Source organism: Mustelus asterias, chromosome 16, assembly GCF_964213995.1.
Source record: "Mustelus asterias chromosome 16, sMusAst1.hap1.1, whole genome shotgun sequence".
Classification (NCBI taxonomy): Eukaryota; Metazoa; Chordata; class Chondrichthyes; order Carcharhiniformes; family Triakidae; genus Mustelus; species Mustelus asterias.
The window spans coordinates 47604404-47622852 of NC_135816.1; the positions used below are offsets into that span (position 1 = coordinate 47604404).

General features: G+C 40.9%; 1 protein-coding gene across 1 annotated transcript; it reads left to right on the plus strand.

The window, feature by feature from the left end:
• Positions 1 to 379: 379 nt before the first annotated feature.
• Positions 380 to 15673, plus strand: thoc3 (THO complex 3). Its single transcript, XM_078231059.1, has 6 exons — positions 380 to 584; positions 2295 to 2451; positions 4443 to 4647; positions 6232 to 6393; positions 8477 to 8577; positions 12713 to 15673. The coding sequence occupies exons 1-6, from the start codon at positions 402 to 404 to the stop codon at positions 12874 to 12876; spliced, it is 972 nt and encodes a 323-aa protein (XP_078087185.1). The 5' UTR covers positions 380 to 401; the 3' UTR covers positions 12877 to 15673.
• The last annotated feature ends 2776 nt before the right edge of the window (positions 15674 to 18449 follow it).

Here is an 18449-nt window from a genome sequence, read left to right on the forward strand (position 1 = left end):
CAATATTTAAAAAAATAGATTCAGTAATGGGGGAAAATGCAGAAACATGCTGAAATGGTCTGAAGTACACAACTGCCGCCAGTAAAAGAACTGTGCATGGGCAGCTTTAGACGTGACTTAAAGGGAGGGACACTGCTCCTTTAAAACAGCAGCTAAAATGTGAATGCCGTCTGGCCAAACCATTTCTTCATCAGGGATGCAATTAGTAGGTAAACATTGACAAAAATAGAAAAACGACTGTATTGAGAAAAATTCTTCGAATTAAATTTTGATTAATGTCTAGAGAAGCTATCAGGGGTGGTCGGTGGTCTGTGTCTCCGGTTACCGGTTTTCCCTGGGCCTCTCCTTTCCCCCCCTTACCCCCCCGGGCTGTGAGAGGAGTTGGTTGGGACGCCGGCAAGATGGCGGCGGCCGGGTATCTGCTGGAATCTCAGGAACATTTCAAAAATAACGGCCGCACCAAGGAGTTCTCGGCTCACACGGCCAAGGTGCACTCTGTGGCCTGGAGCTGCGACGGCCGCCGGCTGGCGTCCGGCTCCTTCGACAAGACAGCCAGCGTGTTCGTGCTGGAGAAAGACCGGCTGGTGAGCGCGTGGGGGGAGAAAAATGTACAGAGACATCCCCTTCACCGTCCACTGGCTCTCACTGCCTCTCCCTCCATATCATCTCCCCCAGCACATCTCCCCCCTCCCCACCATCCCTTGGAAAGTGCTCTCCTCTGGCCCCTTGCATCTCCCTTTATCTTAACTCTCTATTAGTATTCTGCATTGGCCTCCATGCCACCCTTTTGGGGTTAGTCGATTAATGCCCTTCTGAAATACATTTTGAGTTATAGATTTTCAGTATCCATGGTTCTGCTAGTTAACTAAAAGTATATAATGTTCCCCCACATAGAGTCCAGATAGTAGGTTAGGCTCGCTGCTAAATACTGGATCTAATACATGGTTACTTGATTGGATCATAGAATCATAGAAACCCTACAGTACAGAAAGAGGCCACTCGGCCCATCAAGTCTGCACCGACCACAATCCCACCCAGGCCCTACCCCCATATCCCTACATATTTTACCCGCTAATCCCTCTAATCTACGCATCCCAGGACACTAAGGGGCAATTTTAGCATGACCAATCAACCTAACCCGCACATCTTTGGACTGTGGGAGGAAACCGGAGCACCCGGAGGAAACCCACGCAGACATGAGGAGAATGTGCAAACTCCACACAGACAGCCCAAATTGGCCTTGGAGGGAGTGCAGAGAAGGTTCACCAGGTTGATACCAGAGATGAGGGGTGTTGATTATGAGGAGAGACTGAGCAGATTGGGTTTGTATTTGTTGGAATTTAGAAGGCTGAGGGGGGATCTTATAGAGACCTATAAGATAATGAAGGGGCTGGATAGGGTAGAGGTGGAGAGATTCTTTCCACTTAGAAAGGAAACTAGAACTAGAGGGCACAGCCTCAAAATAAAGGGGGGTCAGTTTAGGACAGAGTTGAGGAGGAACTTCTTCTCTCAGAGGGTGGTGAATGTCTGGAATTCTCTGCCCACTGAAGTGGTGGAGGCTACCTCGTTGAATATGTTTAAATCACGGATAGATGGATTCCTGATCGGTAAGGGAATTAGGGGTTATAGGGATCAGGCGGGTAAGTGGAACTGATCCACTTCAGATCAGCCATGATCTTATTGAATGGAGGGGCTAGATGGCCTACTCCTGCTCCTATTTCTTATGTTCTTATGGTACGCTGCGTCAGAAACTGTCTTCCATATTTTCAACAAATTTCCACTGCACCTTCTACCACAACAGGGGCTAAGCAATTGTGGTACGACATTCCAGGAAAAATGAAGTCAACTACCACGGTGGCACAGTGGTTAGCACTGCTGCCTTACAGGGCCAGGGACTTGGGTTTAATTCCAGCCTTGGGTGACTGTCACTGTGGAGTTTGCATGTTCTCCCTGCCTCTGCGTGGGTTTTGTTTGGGTGCTCCAGTTTCCTCCCACAGTCCAAAGATGTGCGAGTTAGGTAGATTGGCCATGTTAAATTGACCCTTAATGACCAAAGATGAATAGGTTAGGGGATTGGCTACAGTAAATGTGTGGGGTTACAGGGATAGGGGATGGGGTGGGCCTGGGTAAGATGCTGTTTTGGAGAGTTGGTGCAGACTCAATGGGTTGGATGGCCTCCTTCTGCACCGTAGGGATTCTATGATTCTACACCTTTGAGATTTTTTTGACATGTCTGAAATATGCATGCTTCACAGCAAAATTAATTTTGTACATTCTATTTTTGTATTTTTCAGGTCAAGGAGAATAACTATCGTGGTCATGGTGACAGTGTGGACCAACTCTGTTGGCACCCTACCAATGCTGATCTCTTTGTGACTGCTTCTGGTGATAAAACTGTTCGAATCTGGGATGTTCGAACTACAAAATGTGTTGCTACTGTCAACACTAAAGGTACATCATTTCAGAAATGTTTTCTGGTTGTACTATCTCAATTATTATATAGAAGTATGGAAATTTAGTTCATATGACGAACAAAGAATGACTGGATTCGCTACACTGAGAGTGCCATCTCTTATCAGTATAAGTAGTTGAATCCTGAGTTGCTCTTACTAGAGTTTGTACGTCATGATAGTTTACTTGAAATATACTGCCATTCCTTGTTATATCTCATGCTATCAAACCATCTATATCTTGCAACTACATATCAGTACAAATGTATCCTCATTATTTTTTTTGGAATGTCTATGTGATTTATTTCTGTGCACCCTCCTCTTAATTTTTTTACCCAGCCATGCTTGTGTGGTAACGAAGAGGCCAACTTGTGTGCAGAGTTTCAGGTTGTTGCACAGCTTAGAGGGAACATTGATCACTACCAGAGTGGAGAGCTACTTGGGCATATGTTGTGAAGGCCAACAATATACAAATCGACAATCCAGAAGATATCTGGAATCCTTCCTCTCCAAATCTGCCTTCATCATCATCATCCCTCTGTTCAAAAGTCTACCTTTGCCTCTCTGCATTTACAAACCACGAGTTCATCTCCATCCTCCCTTTCGTCTCCAAATTCATTAAATTTTGCATTGCCTCCCAAATCTGTTCCCATTTTTCCTACAAATGTCCAACAGTATCTGTCTCTGTGCAATACCAAGTGGCTCTTATCAAAGTCATAAGTGACATCCTTTGTGACTGTGACAAAGGTAAACTATCCTTCCTCATCCTTCTCGATTTGTCTACAGCTTTTGACAGTTAAACACACCATCCTCCTCCCAACATTTCTCCCCTGTGATTGGCCTCACCTGATTCCATTCTTCTTATCCAGTCTAGTCAGAGAATCATCTGCAATGACTTCTGTTCCCACACCAAATCCTTACTTCTGAGGTCCTGCAAGGATCTATCTTGCCCCCTTCTCATCATAGAAATCATAGAAACCCTACAGTACAGAAAGAGGCCATTTGGCCCATCGAGTCTGCACCGACCACAATCCCACCCAGGCCCTACCCCCATATCCCTACTCTATTTCTCATTACATACTGCTCCTCAGTGACATCATCGGGAATCATTGCATCAGGTCCCATTTATATACCGACATTACTCAATTCCACCTCACCACCACCTCTCTCGACGACTCCACTGTCTGCTATTTCTTGGTCAACAGCAGAAAATTCCTTCAATTAAGGATTGGGATGACGAAAGCCCATTTGTCCCTGACACAAACTCTGTTACCCAACCATTAATTTCATCCCACTCCATGCCAACTGTCTGAACCAGATAACTTGCAGCATTAATGTTGTATTCAACCCTAATCTGAACTTTTGACTACATGTCTGCTCTATCACCAAGACCACCTACTTCCATCTCATAGAAATCATAGAATCCTTACAGTGCAGAAGGAGGCCATTGAGTCTGCACTGACTCTCTGACACCATCTTACCCAGGCCCACTCCCACCCTATCCTTTTAACCAATACATTTATCCTGCTAATCCCCCTAACCTACATACCTTGGGATTCTAAGGGGCAATTCAACATGGCCAATCCACCTGACCTGCACATCTTTGGACTGTGGGAGGAAACCAGAGCACCCAGAGGAAACCCAAGCAAACATGGGGAGAATGTGCAAACTCCACACAGACAGTCATCCAAGGCTGGAATCCAACCTGGGTGCCTGATGCTGTGAGGCAGCAGTGCTAACCACCGTGCTGCCCATCTCTAGTGTTATCCAACTCTGTTCCGCAGTTCAAATTGCCATCCTTGCCTTTGTAACCCCTAAACCTGACTATTCAAATGCTTTCTATGACTGACCTCTCATCTTCCTTAAACTTAAACTCATCCAAAACTATACTGTCCTACTGAGTTCTAATCCTATACTTGTAATAATGAAAAGATGCAGTGTGTGCATTATTTTTGACCTTGAAAAAGAGATGTTTATTGTTTTGTGTTTTAGGTGAGAATATTAACATATGTTGGAGTCCTGATGGCCAAACAATTGCTGTGGGAAATAAAGATGATGTAGTAACTTTCATTGATGCAAAATCGCACCGATCAAAGGCTGAAGAACAGTTTAAGTTTGAAGTGAATGAGATCTCCTGGAACAATGATAATGATATGTTCTTCCTAACCAATGGTAATGGCTGCATCAACTTACTCAGGTAATATAAACTTTAAACTTCTCTGAACTTCGTAAAGGATGAATGTATAACTGGTTTATTGAAATAGCATTTTTGTACTAAGAAGTTACTTCCTCAAGACATAAAGTATTTTCTTATTATGGACAGTTTTAATAAAAGTGCAGCTTTAGAAACTGGAAAAATCTATTTTTAAAACTAGTCACCCTATTTGTTGGTCGAGAGGCTTAATTTCATCATTATGTGCGCTAGTGTAGGCATTACCCCAAACATATAGATTGTTAAGCATTCAATCATGCTGCACCTTTTAAAGCCTTTGGTTGAATATTTGACTGTCGTGATTTTAAAAAATTACAAATAATTATTTATTTTCTGTTGGCTAACTTTCAGTGATTTGGCTGAGTAGATAGCTAGGTTACAAGCACCTAGCTGCTTGTACTACAAATACCACTGATGCTTAATCTAGTATTGTGCAGTATATGAGATAATTGGGGTGACTTGTTTTACTCCTCAATAAGAGTTAGAAATTCCAATTTAGTTGCCTATCATGGTTATTACAGGAAGATATCAGATGTGTGGGAAAACTGTAAATGTATATCCAATTACTTTGTTGTCTGGCCGACTGGTGTTTCAAAAACAATATAGTTTTAACTATTCATATCACAGAATCCCTACAATGCAGAAGGAGGCCATTCGGCCCATCAAGTCTGCACTAACACTCTGACAGAGCATTCCACCCAGGCCTTATCCTCATAACCCCACATATTTATCTTGCTAATCCGCCTAACCTACACACCATTGGACATGAAGAGACAATTTAGCATAGCCAATCCACCTAACCTGCACATCTTTGGACTGTGGGAGGAAACCGGAGCACCCTAGTTTATATCTGGTTTCATAAACTAGTTTCTATCCTGTGATAAACAACAAAAGTATGACGATCTTTTCAAACTAGGGATTGAGAAGAAGAAAAGACAGTTGAAGCAGTTTCTGTGTGTGGGTCAGAATGGCCACTTGATGTGAAATTCCATAGAATTGAGGACAGGAAACAAGTGCAGGTTATGCATAGTTTGCCTACAAAGTTGTACATTTAGTATTAAAAACCTGAACAGTGGTTCTGTGTAATCTCAAGTATTTGTCTATTCTGTGTACAAAATTGTTGTCAACTGTTGTTTAAGCTTTTTTTTATTAGTGTCAAAAATAGGTTTACATTAACACTGCAATGAAGTTACTGTGAAAATCTCCTAGTCGCCACATTCCGGTGGCTGTTTGGGTTCACTGAGGGAGAATTTGGCATGGCCAATGCACCTAACCAGCACATCTTTCAGACTGTAGGTGGAAACTGGAGCACCCGGAGGAAACCCATGCAGATACTGGAAGAATGTGCAAACTCCGCACAGACAGTGACCCAAGCCGGGAATCGAACCTGGGTCCCTGGCGCTGTGAGGCAGCAGTGTTAACCATGCTGTCATCATGCTGCCCAGGTGTCTGATCTCATTGTGCTTTACTGCAATGGAGTGAGCTTTGCACAATAACCATCAATTATAAAATTGGTCTTAATTTTGTTGCAGTTGCTGAGTAATTTTTCAATTTGTTTTTATATTCCAGTTATCCAGAGTTAAAACCCATTCAGTCAATCAATGCACATCCTTCAAATTGCATCTGCATTAAATTTGACCCAACAGGCAAATACTTTGCTACAGGGAGTGCTGATGCACTGGTCAGCCTTTGGAGTGTCGATGAACTCGTCTGCGTAAGATGTTTCTCCAGGTGCGTACCAAGTAAACACTGTACATTTAAAGATTGGCATGTGTTTAGAATATTGATTGTTAACCAGATATTGGGAATGGAACATGGATGCTGATCTCATGTCATGTTGACTACATTTCAAACCAGTAAATCTATGGTGAGAACTTTCTTATTAATGATATTTGTTATTGACTCTTCACGTATTCAAATCCACAATGAGGATTCTTATTGCAGACTGAATTAATGCAGGTTATTTTATACATCCTTGTTCTGCATGCATATAGCACAGATATTGTTGTTTGAAAGCTGGCAACCATAGTTATAAAATCTATGTAGTCTAGCTTTCATCCCAGCAACCCAATTTCACCCCAGTAGGTTTGACCCAGTTACGTTGTCTCTACTGAGATCAGGTTATTTATTTGCTGCCTTGAGGTCCAAGACATGTGAGTTAGCTTAACTGTTAATATTGCTGCAGTTATATGCATGTAAATTTTATGTTTGAAATATTATTCATAGTTTAAAATAAAATGCTATCTACACATTTGTAAGGCGGCATGACGGATTGAGGATAAGGAAAGAAAGCCAAAACACTTTCTGTGTGTGGGTCAGAATAGCCACTTGATGTGAAATTCCATAAAATTGAGGACAGGAAACAAGTGCAGGTTATGCATAGTTTGTCTACAAACTTATACATTTAGTATTAAAAACCTGAACAGTGGTTCTGTGTAATCTCAAGTATTTGTCTATTCTGTGTACAAAATTGTTGTCAACTATTGTTTCAGCTTTTTTATTAGTGTCAAAAATAGGTTTACATTAACACTGCAATCAAGTTACTGTGAAAATCCCCCAGTTGCCACACTCCAGAGCCTGTTCAGATACACTGAGGAGACTTTAGCATGGCCAATGCACCTAACTGGCACAGTGGTTAGCTCTGCTGCCTCTTGGCACCAGGGACCCAGGTTCAATTCCGACCTCGGGTGACTGTCTGTGTGGAGTTTGCACATTCTCCCTGTGTCTGTGTGGGTTTCCTCCCACAGTCCAAAAATGTGTGGGTTAGGTGGATTGGCCGTGCTAAATTTGCCCTTTAGTGTTGGGGGACTGGCAGGGTAAATCCGTGTGGTTACAGCGATAAGGCCTGGGTGGGATTGTTGTCGGTGCTGGCTCGGTGGGTGAATGGCCTCCTTTGGCACTGTAGGGATTCTATGAAGACTTACAAGGGGAGGCAGTGGTATAGTGGTATTGTCACTGGACTAGTAATTCAGAGACCCAGGGTAATGCTCTGGGGACTCGGGTTTGAATCCCACCATGGCAGATGGTGAAATTTGAATTCAATAATGGTGACCATGGAACCATTGTTGATTGTCGTAAAAATATATCTGGTTTACTAATGTCCTTCAGGGAAGGAAATCTGCCATCCTGGCCTACATGTGATTTCAGACTCGCAGCAATGTGGTTGACTCTTAAGTGTCCCCTCTAAATGCTAAGCCACTTAGTTCAAGGAGCAATTAGGGATGGGCAATAAATGCTGGCCCAGCTAGTGATGCCCATATCCCATGTAAGAAAAAAACCCCTCATATTCTTAATGTAACATTATGTGACCTGGAACACAGTAAAGGCAGCAGCAATGTATTACTGGATGGGAAATGTTACTGCCTACGTTTTCAGGTGAAGAAAGCTTGAAACCTCTGCTGACACAGAAAATTGAGGATTCGGAAGTTGCCACGTATTGCTTCATTTTATTCTTTCCATTTGTCTATTTACTTTTCTGCTGGTCAGTTATCATGAGCTGCACTTGGGACATTTCTGAAAGAGAGACATCAAAATAAATGGTAGAAGACATGTCTGTGACAGTGGTAATAATGGGCAATGGAGATTACCAATTTGGCAATGAATAGTTGCTTTAAAGCAAGATTTAAAAATTGTTTCTTGTAGTTCCAGTCAAATTTGGAAAGGAAGTGAAAATGAGGAGATTGTTTCAAATATTCATTTTACCCTTTATGTTTCAGTCGTTAGCTGGTAGATAAGGCTTTAGAAGCAGGAAATGAAAACATTTGCTGTTTTTGGGTTATGAAATTTTGTACACATTTCCCATTCCTCCCTTCAGACTTGACTGGCCTGTGAGAACGTTGAGCTTTAGCCATGATGGAAAAATGCTGGCATCAGCTTCAGAAGATCACTTCATTGACATTGCAGAAGTGGAAACCGGTATGAAAATACAATCTTAACTGGCCAGTGCTTTGGCTACACAAAACGTTTATATTTTAGTAAACTTAATATTTTCACTTAAATGGCATTTTGGAAACATGCTTTGATAAATGCCTGTGGTACCTGCTGTTTAGTTGCACGCACAAAAGGTACTTAGTGGCCTTTCGCAAGTTTATTTATGAGCATATATTCTCTAACCCTTCCTGGCAAAATTCTAGTGCAGCTTATTGATTTGGAATTAAATGTAGATGTGCATAAACTTTGTTTAGTTTTGTCTTCAGTTGTGAGGAATGTTCTTCTCGAGGATGAGGAGAATAAAACACCTCCCATTTTAGACACCCAGTGCTACTGTTTAGCACATTTAGGTCAATTATGTGATTTAATGCCTATGCTATTACTTAACAATGCACTTCCATTTCAAACATAGGAAGGCATCCAGTACTACGTTTGAGACATTCCATTTTTGACACTAGACCTCATTTGGCTTCTGTGAATAGCATTTCCAAAGTAAGGACAGTTTTGTACCCTACGGCCATCCTCACTAAGAACTGATTAAGGCTGCCCATACAGATAAGATTCTCAACCAACAGAGGAGATTTTATACTGTCAGTTTAGGGCTAGTTTGACACTTGATTGGAGGTGAAAGGTCACTGTCAGACTCACTGGAACTCCCCCACAATCTCCAATTTTCAGGTGCATAGAATGGCGCAGAAGGAGGCCATTTTGCGCAACCCTAGGCCCAACCCTATCTCCCCCACCCACATTCCACACCCTATCCCCATAACTCCACACATTTAGCCTAGTGCACTAAATGAGTAGGGTCCCTACCCATCTTTGGATACTAAGAGGCAATTTAGCATAGCCAATCCATCTAATCTGCACATTTTTGAACTGTGGGAGGAAACCAGAGTGCCCAGAGGAAACCCATGCAGACACAGGGAGAATGTGCAAACTCCACACGTATGTGCTCTGGAAGATGGTAAACTTATCTAATGTATCTTTTCCTCAAGCGCAGAAAAACTTTTATTTCCTGAACCTTGGTGCAAATCTAACACCTAGCTACTATATGTGAAAGGGTGACATGGTAATGCGTAGCCTAGACTCGTAGCCTTGTAAGTTATAGAGTGCTGTTGATTACAATGTGGCAAAGTTGTTATGTTCCAATCTTAGCTTAACAAGTTTAAATTCTGTACTCAAAACTAATCTTGCAAATATGTTATTTTGCACTGCTGCACTGTACTCAATCTGTATGCTCAAGGCGTAGATGATTAATGACATTGGTGCTGCATTTAAAGATTTATTTCTGTTAATTAAACTCTTAATCTTACATTTAAACTTTATTCCTTCTGCTTCTGCAAAACTGTTTGGGGTGTGATAGGGCTTTGCAAGATTCTAATCAACTTCCAGGTACTTTCTGAAGTTGTTTAACTTTCATCAACCTCTGTTTTCTTTTTAACCTTTACCTTTCTGTCTCTGGCCCATTCTCCTATTCACTTCTCTTTTCTTTTAATTTCTGGTCAAGGTGGAAAGGTATGTATTTTTATGTCAAATAATTTCTGAAGCAACCTTTTAGTTAGGCATATGGTTGAAATTACGATGTTTTGATGACAGCCAGAGCCTTCCGGCCAGCTTAGATGTCCGAACACTTCAGTTAGCAACAACTTGAGGGCTATGACCTCTCGATTTCATACTTCCCTAAAGAGCTTTTTCTTTATCTCTTCTTTAGCATCTGAAGTATGTCCACCTTGTATTCCTTCCTGATCATAGAAAATACCTTTGATCTTAGTGGCTGCAGACCACCTCAGATGTTATTTGTGTGCCTTCAGTTTTTCGAGGATTTGAGTTTCCCAGAATCATAGTATTAATGCTTTAGGTTGTAAGCATGTGAGGCCCCATATTTTACAAGGTTTAGTTAATGAGCCATCTTACATAATTTGAAATATGAATTAAATGAGTTCTCTGTGATAAAGTATCAGCAAAGACTTTAAGGAGAGGTCTTAAAAATGGAAATATTGAAATTATAACAAGCTTTGAAACATTGAATACTGTGTACGTAAAGATCTTGTACAAATACCCCTTTAAGTTTCTTAAATAACATCTTTTTAACTTGTGATTAGATAGATGGTATCAGTCTTAGTCATGTGATGGAAATTTAATTGGAGTCAAGCATGGTACTGAATATCCAAAACTATAGGACTATTAGGAATTTTGTTTTCAATTTGTTCTGTACACAAAAGCAGGACAAATCCAACCCGACCAATTACTGCCCCATCAGTCTCTTGATCATCAGCAAAATAAGGGAAGGTGTTGGCAACAGTGTTATCAAGCGGCACTTACTCAGAAACGACCTACACAGTGATGCTCTGTTTGGGTTCCATCAGGGCCACTTATCTTCTGACCTGATTACAACCCTTGTCCAAACATGGACGAAAGAGAAAAGGTGAGGTGAGAGTGACTGCCCTTGACATCCAGGCTGTATTTGACTGAGTGTGGCATTAAGGAGCCCTGGCAAAACTGAAGTCAATGGGAATTGGGGAGGTCCAGTATATCCTAGGCTTCATCAATGATCTTCCTTCCATCCTTTTCTCGTTTGCACTGTGGTTCAGTTCTGGCCTCGGATCACTGTCTGTGTGGAGTTTGCACATTCTCCCCGTATCTGCATGGATTTCCTCCAGATGCTCTGGTTTCCTCCCACAGTCCAAAGATGTGTGGGTTAGGTTGATTGGCCATGCTAAATTACAGTGGGACTGGCGGGGTAAATACGTGGGGTTACGGGGATAGGGCCTGGGTGGGATTGTTGTCGGTGCAGGCTCGATGGGCCGAATGATCTCCTTCTGCACTGTAGGGATTCTATGATTCTATCGTAAGTTCAGAAATGGGGATGTTTCGTGATATTGTACAATGTTCAGCACCATTTTCAACTCAGATATTGAACTGGACCAGCCATATAAATACTGTTGCTACAAGAACAGGATGGCGCTGGAGCTCGGCAACTTCTTGCAAGCTGTGCCCAGCATACCTTCTAATTCTTTTAGTCTCATTCTATGCTTCCAAAACTTTATTCTAAGTCTTTTAAATTCTCGAACAATGCTTTAGTTAATATTACATTCTGCACTCGCCTTTCCTTCTCTATGTACGGTATGCTTTGTCTGCATAGCGCGCAAGAATCAATACTTTTCACTGTATACCAATACATGTGACAATAATAAATCAAATCAAAAAGGTCAGAGGCTGGGAATTCTGCTGAGAGTAACTCACTTCCTGACCATCCCCCCCCACCCCCACCAAAAAGCCAATCGACCATCTACAAGGCACAAGACAGTGTGACGGACTACTCTCCACTTGCCTGGATGAGGGCAGCTGCACCAACACTCGACTTGACACCCTCCAGGACAAAGCAGCCTGCTTGATTGGCACCCCATCCTCAAACATTCACTCTTTGCACCTCTGACACAGTGAGCAGCAGGGTGTACCATCTACATGTTGCAGTGCAGCAACTCAGCAAGGCTCCTTCGATTGCAGTTTCCAAACCAATGAGCTCTACCACCTAGAAGGACAAGGGCAGCAGATCCATGGGAACACCACCACCTATCGGTTCCCCTCCCAAGCCACACACTTGACTTGGACCTATACTGCTGGTCCTTCACTGTCGCTGGGTCAAAATCATGGAACTTCCTCTCAAACAGCACTATTGGTGTACCTACACCACATGGACTTCAGCAGTTCAAGGTGGTGGCACACCATCACCTTCCCTTGGGAAATTAGGGATGAGCACTAAAATGCTCACCTAACCAGTGACGCCCACATCTGTTAAAGAATTTTTAAAAGCTTTTAACCAATCGCCTTTCTTTTACAAAGTGGATTTAGCATTGGCAGTTGCGATGATGCATTCCATCTCGAATTGAGCAACTCTTATTGACAGAGTAGATCAGTTTGAATGTTCACTGGGGATATAGATCCAGTTTGTGATTAGTGTAAGTCCAATGTTTTAGTATGTGGTCATTTGCCTATCTCAGCTGTAGTGGACAATTGACTGATCATTTTTCTCTGGATTATTTAACCTTCCAGCCATAATGTAATATTATAAAAAGTGTTTTATTTTGTTGCTTATTTTAAGTTATTCTTCTTCCCATAGGTGAGAAGCTATGGGAGGTGCAGTGTGACTCGCCTACTTTTACTGTCGCGTGGCATCCGAAGCGACCACTCTTAGCTTTTGCTTGTGATGATAAGGATGGCAAGTATGATAGCAGTCGGGAAGCTGGAACAGTTAAACTCTTTGGACTCCCTAATGACTCCTAATATTAGATTTCAGAAAATGTGTGCCACGGAAATGTATACAGCAACATCATGCTGAGCAGAGCATACTAAAACTGCATTCATCGTGGACCCAAATGTATGGATTTCATTTTTGATGAGACTTTGTAGAAATGGAATTGTTATTTTTAATTTTTTTATACTTGCAATGTGTTTAAACTTCAGCTGATGGAGAACTAGAATACCAGCATATCTAGTTAAAGTGCAAATATACTGCTTAAAAATGTACTTGGACCAACTTAGTATGAATGTAACATCTGCAGGTTTTGCATACTATCAGTAAAAATGTTAGCTATTGAAAGTTAAGGTGAGTTCTTTGATATTTATTTCACTTGGGACTCATGAAACATCTGGTCTGTATTTTTAATATGTAATTAATTCATTAGCTTCATATTCAATTTTGAAATCTTTTAAAATCCAAACACTGGAGAAAGGAAATTTCACAAAATTGTATATAGGGGCGGCGTGGTGGCCTGAATATCTAAAACTGATGCACTATCACAGCATGCACAAAAGACAGGAAACAGAATCCTTTTACTCCCAGGTTTTAATACTTGGATGGTAAGTGTAGTAATGATACATATATGCAGGCTGCATATTGCCACCTTTCTCCGATCAATACAATCAATGGGCGACACAGTGGTTAGCACTGCTGCCTCACAGCGACAGGGACCCGGGTTCGATTCCTGGCATGGGTCACTGTCTGTACAGAGTCTGCACATTCTCCCCATGTCTGCGTGGGTTTCCTCCGGTTTCCTCCCACAGTTTGAAAGACTTGCTGGTTAGGTGCATTGGCCATGCTAAATTCTGTGTACCTGAACAGGCACCAGAGTGTGGCGACTAGGGTATTTTCACAGGAACGTCATTGCAGTGTTAATGTAAGCCTACTTCTGACACTAATAAATAAACTTTAAAACTTAGGTGAGGGAGGCCTTTTGACCCATCTAACTTATCATTGTGTTAAAAGCCAAGCCATCACAGTTTTGAACTGTTTCTTGAGTCACTTCAAAGTTTTTACCTCAATTACTCAGAAGACCATTCAATGTATCTGTCACTGTGGGGAAAAATGTTACTGATGTCAGTTTTGGCCTTGTCTTTTAAAGTTGGTGCCTGTGGTCCTTTGTCCTTCTGTCGTGCTTTAACTTGAATCAAAGTATTGAATCTAATTTATTTTAGAAAACAGATTACATTCATTAATCATTCCTTATATCTGAATCCTTGTCTCCAATTCATCTTTGATATCCTCATTCAAATGCAATTTCTAACTTTTCTTGTAGCCAGTGTTTATAGCATCAGGCAACATTCAGCTTTTTAAGACCTCTGTAAATCTTTTTGACTTTCGGGTGGGATTTTTTGTTGCAGGGAGAGTCACATGCCTCATCGCTGGGAAAAGGGAGTTGGAATTTTTGGAAAATTGTCATTAGCTTTAGAGATGGGGGCCAGGATTTTCTAAGAGAAAAACCAAAGACGTGTTTAGTGGTTACCAGCAGCATAGTGAGTCAGATAATGTTGGCTTGAAATTACCTGCTTGTTGCTTAATGTGGCATTGAATTAAGAAACCAAAGTGTTTTTGAAATGTTGGCACTAAACTGAAGTTTCATGGTCCACCATATGGCTCACCATTAAGGAGAAGTGTTATGACTTCTTTGTCACGACAGTTTATCTCAGTTTAGGTTCTCAAATCTTCAGAACTAATCACATTGACTACCTGCTTCCAAAAGGTTCTGAAATATTTATAAGTGAAAATGGTTTGAAAAACAAATATTTTCAATAAATTTACTTAACCAGCCTTAGTCTTGGCTTGTTTTGTATCAAATGGCTTTAATACAGTCAAAAAAACCCTGAATTTGACTGTGATTTTGTTTGTAAAAGTGTGGTATTGATAGTGTAAAAATCCTATGGTCAGGTAAGTTGATTACAAAAGGAAATATCAGATCTTCACCTTTTATTGTCATAAAGTAGAAATTTCAATCATAAAGTTTAATTACAACTGCATTCAAACATGCTGATGTTTGCATATTTAACTCTTGCATTGGATGAATGTTGTAATTTTAGTGGTTGTCTACTGTGTCTGATTCCTTCACTGAATAAGGAACTGTTCAACATTTTGTTCAAAGATAATACATATCATTGAAATTCTGACATCTATTACTGTTGAAGAAACATATTACCTTGTTATAGATGGGGTAATGGCAATGCTGGGACTATATAAATTTATTTGCTTTCTTGAACTTTTGGAACTTTAATTACATCACCTGTCAGAAGTAATTAATGTCAAAGCTGTCACGAAAACAGTTTTGAAAATTATGGACTACATTCAATCAGATGCACTGAATTGCATGAAATTCAAAGTCTGAGGAGCAAATGACAAATCCCCGTTGCAGGTCATGCATCATTCTATTGTGTTTGTTATAGGGAAAATAATTCTGTATGCAAGAGGGAAGGAAAAGGTAATCCAGACCTTAAATTAATAGAACCACAGGATTTTGTTTTTGACCTTTCTAGTAGATGTTACATTTGGATGAATGAAATCTACAACTTTGAGAAACAATTACATTGTTGCCTGAACTAATGTGAAGTGTGTGTGTGATATTTATAAATCCGTTTAAATTGCTTTGGACTTTGTTGGAGAGGTGACCTGACACACTTCGTATTCATAATTAAGGCTTGCACAAATGATAATGCAGAAACCTTGTAGTACTGTTTTCTGCGTTGCATTTCACTGCTATGTATTGATTTTTGTTTTAGCTGTTTGGTTTATTAAAACATTTTGGGTTATTTGAAAAATTGCTCGAGTTAAATTTAGAATCCAAGGTGTTAATTTGGTATTAGCAGTGCTAAGTCTACTTGCAAATGTGCCTGTTGATATTAATCCCTGGAGAATGGCTTGGGATGACCTCAAATTTGTAACATGTTCACATTGAAAACAAAGAAGGTGCTGGATTAGAAATAGTTCAATTTTAATTTGTTAGAATACTGTCAGACCCAGTAATGTGTGATGACGTAAATGAGATATCAAAAGTGCAGTTTCTATTCTGACTGGAAGCTGAAGGGGTGTCAAAGGCTGATGCTCCAGGATAAATGAGGTTTTAAATAGGCATACATTAGAGATTGGGGAAAAGAAAGAAAACATTGTAAAAGTATAGAAGAGAAATTAGGAACATTAAGGGAGGAAGACTGGCAGTCTGCATTCCTGTGGGATGAGACTAGTGAGACCCCTTTGAGGGGAAAGCTGACTCTTGATGACTTAACCTGAGGATTACCACATCTCGGGAGAGGGGGAAGGTTGAGAAGGCGGGCCTTCATGAAAAACCTTAACTGGCATGGGAATTGAACCCACATTGTTGGCATCGCTAACCACTTGTCCAGTCAACTGAGCTACGTGCATCCTATATGGAAGTAATAGCGATATAAGAATAGAGATGTTAAGGTGCGCATACAGATCTTCAAAATTTAGTGCATAAATAGAAAAAGCATGAAAAGACAAAAAGGATTTTGGAGTTTATACATAGACCATTGAGTATAAATACATGTCATTGATTCTAAATTTCTGCGAGGCATTATTTATATATATCATTGGGATATTGTATGCAGTGCTTCACATCAATGATCTTCGATCAAAAGTAAAATAGTGCACTAGAATCATAGAATGGTTACAGTGCAGAAGAGACCATTTGGCCCATCATGTCCTTGCCAGATTTCTGCAAGAACAACATGATAGTTCCACTCCCCTGCCCTTTTCCCATAGCCTTGCAATTGTTTTCCTTCTGATAATTACCTAATTTCTTTTTGAAAAGTTGCATTTTGATGGAGTGCATTCCAGATCCTAATCTTGCTGCCTAAAAAAGTTTTACTGATATTACCTTTGGTGACTTCTCTTACTTCTGCCAATGGGAACATTTTCTCCCCATCCACTCTGTCCAGATCCTTTATGATTTTGAGCACCTTTGTCAAATCCCCTGTCGACTTTCTCTTCACTGAGCAGAATATCCCTGGCATCTCCAATCTATCTGTCACAATCTTTCTTGTGATTCCTGCATATTCCAATTCGCCGAGGCTGATTTCCTCCTCATCCACTATTCTAGCTATATTCATGGTTTTCTCCTCCATTGGGAAAATATGCTGAAAAAATGGCACTCCTGTGGGTCTGAGGCCCTCTCCCGGACAATGTATGCCCTTTTCTCCTGCAAGGTTGATAAGGAGTGAGATAAGGCATTGTGTTCTCTGTGTTGGCTGTTAACTTCCCCTATGCATTTAAAGCTGTATGTCTATGGTGACTGGTCCTCAGCAGCACTGAACCATTCTGAGGGGTGAATAAGTAGCCTGTATGTACATCCCTTCCATGTTCAGGAGCAACATGCATTCTGAGGCTCCTCAGCTGATGTTTCTGCTGAAGGGTGAATGTCCTGAGGTTTGGGACAGCTCTTTGCCAGAGTATTATCACCTCATTGAATCTCTTTTGACACTAGCTCTAGGTCCTTTTTAACCAGATTCTGGTTGCTCACTGCAGCTGCTACCTATTCCCACACCACCTTGGTCTGGATGGGTGACTTCCTCTGGCCAACCTCCACCCTCTGAAGAGGATCTATTCCCTCTCCTTGATGAACTTGACCAGGACTTCAAAGTCTGCATCTGAGAATGGATTTTAGGCCACTGGATATCTGAATCCACTCCAATACTGTCCAAGGTTTTGCGAAATTCTACAGCTTTCTTCCTCTGTTAAATGACAGTAGCTATTACTGAGGCTATGTGAGGAAATTATGCATGCTCATCGTCTGACCTGTCTCTATTCTCAACTCCACAGCTTCTAATTGGGCAACAAACCCATCTCCATGTAATCACAGGGTTATCTGATGAAAATTGTGATATAAATGAGATTCCCCATGGGGGCAGGTTTGGCACCCTGCAACGGTTCCTTTCCTGGCCCAAATGTGAAAATTCACCCCTGTGCTTCTATGTGCTTGAATGATTCTGCCCCAGGAGCGTCATTATAATTGTGCTACTTCCCATCAGTTTGTCCTTATAGTTTACAAAATATTTATGCAGCCATTGTTTGGCAGCCCATATTTCTCACCTGGGCTTCTGGATTACAAATGCAGTGACATTACCACTATGTCACCATTTTCCTATGGGTCAGGTATTCTATTTTATATACTGAAATTGTCTGAAGTAAATCCTGATTCTCCTGCACTTGTGTCCTTAAAGCATAGGAATATGACTGTTGTGTAGTTCCTTACATCTCTTATTGAAACAGTTTGTTCTAGGCCTAGCAATTTTCACGGTCCTTGAGGCGATCTTCTTTTGCCTCTAATCTAGCATGCACCCCTGCAGAGTCTTTCAATTTTAATTAACTGCCTTTTCTTTGAAGTAAAATATTTAATGCTTTATCTTTAGCCTTTGTTCAAAGGGATATATTTCTGAAAACAGAAATCTTGTATAACTTGTATCTGAAGCCAAGACATTTGGAGGATTGAGCAGTGCAACCAACAATTATTAACTACAGGTGGCTTCTTTTAATTGCTGAAATGTTCCTAGGTCAGCTGCTTATTATGCTTCAA

Bases quoted from the DNA above. Each gene is read 5' to 3' on its own strand.
- thoc3 (XM_078231059.1), top strand. From the start codon at position 402: ATGGCGGCGGCCGGGTATCTGCTGGAATCTCAGGAACATTTCAAAAAT. The intron at 585-2,294 runs GTGAGCGCGTGG...TGTATTTTTCAG, and splicing joins TGCTGGAGAAAGACCGGCTG to GTCAAGGAGAATAACTATCG. The intron at 2,452-4,442 runs GTACATCATTTC...TTTGTGTTTTAG, and splicing joins TGCTACTGTCAACACTAAAG to GTGAGAATATTAACATATGT.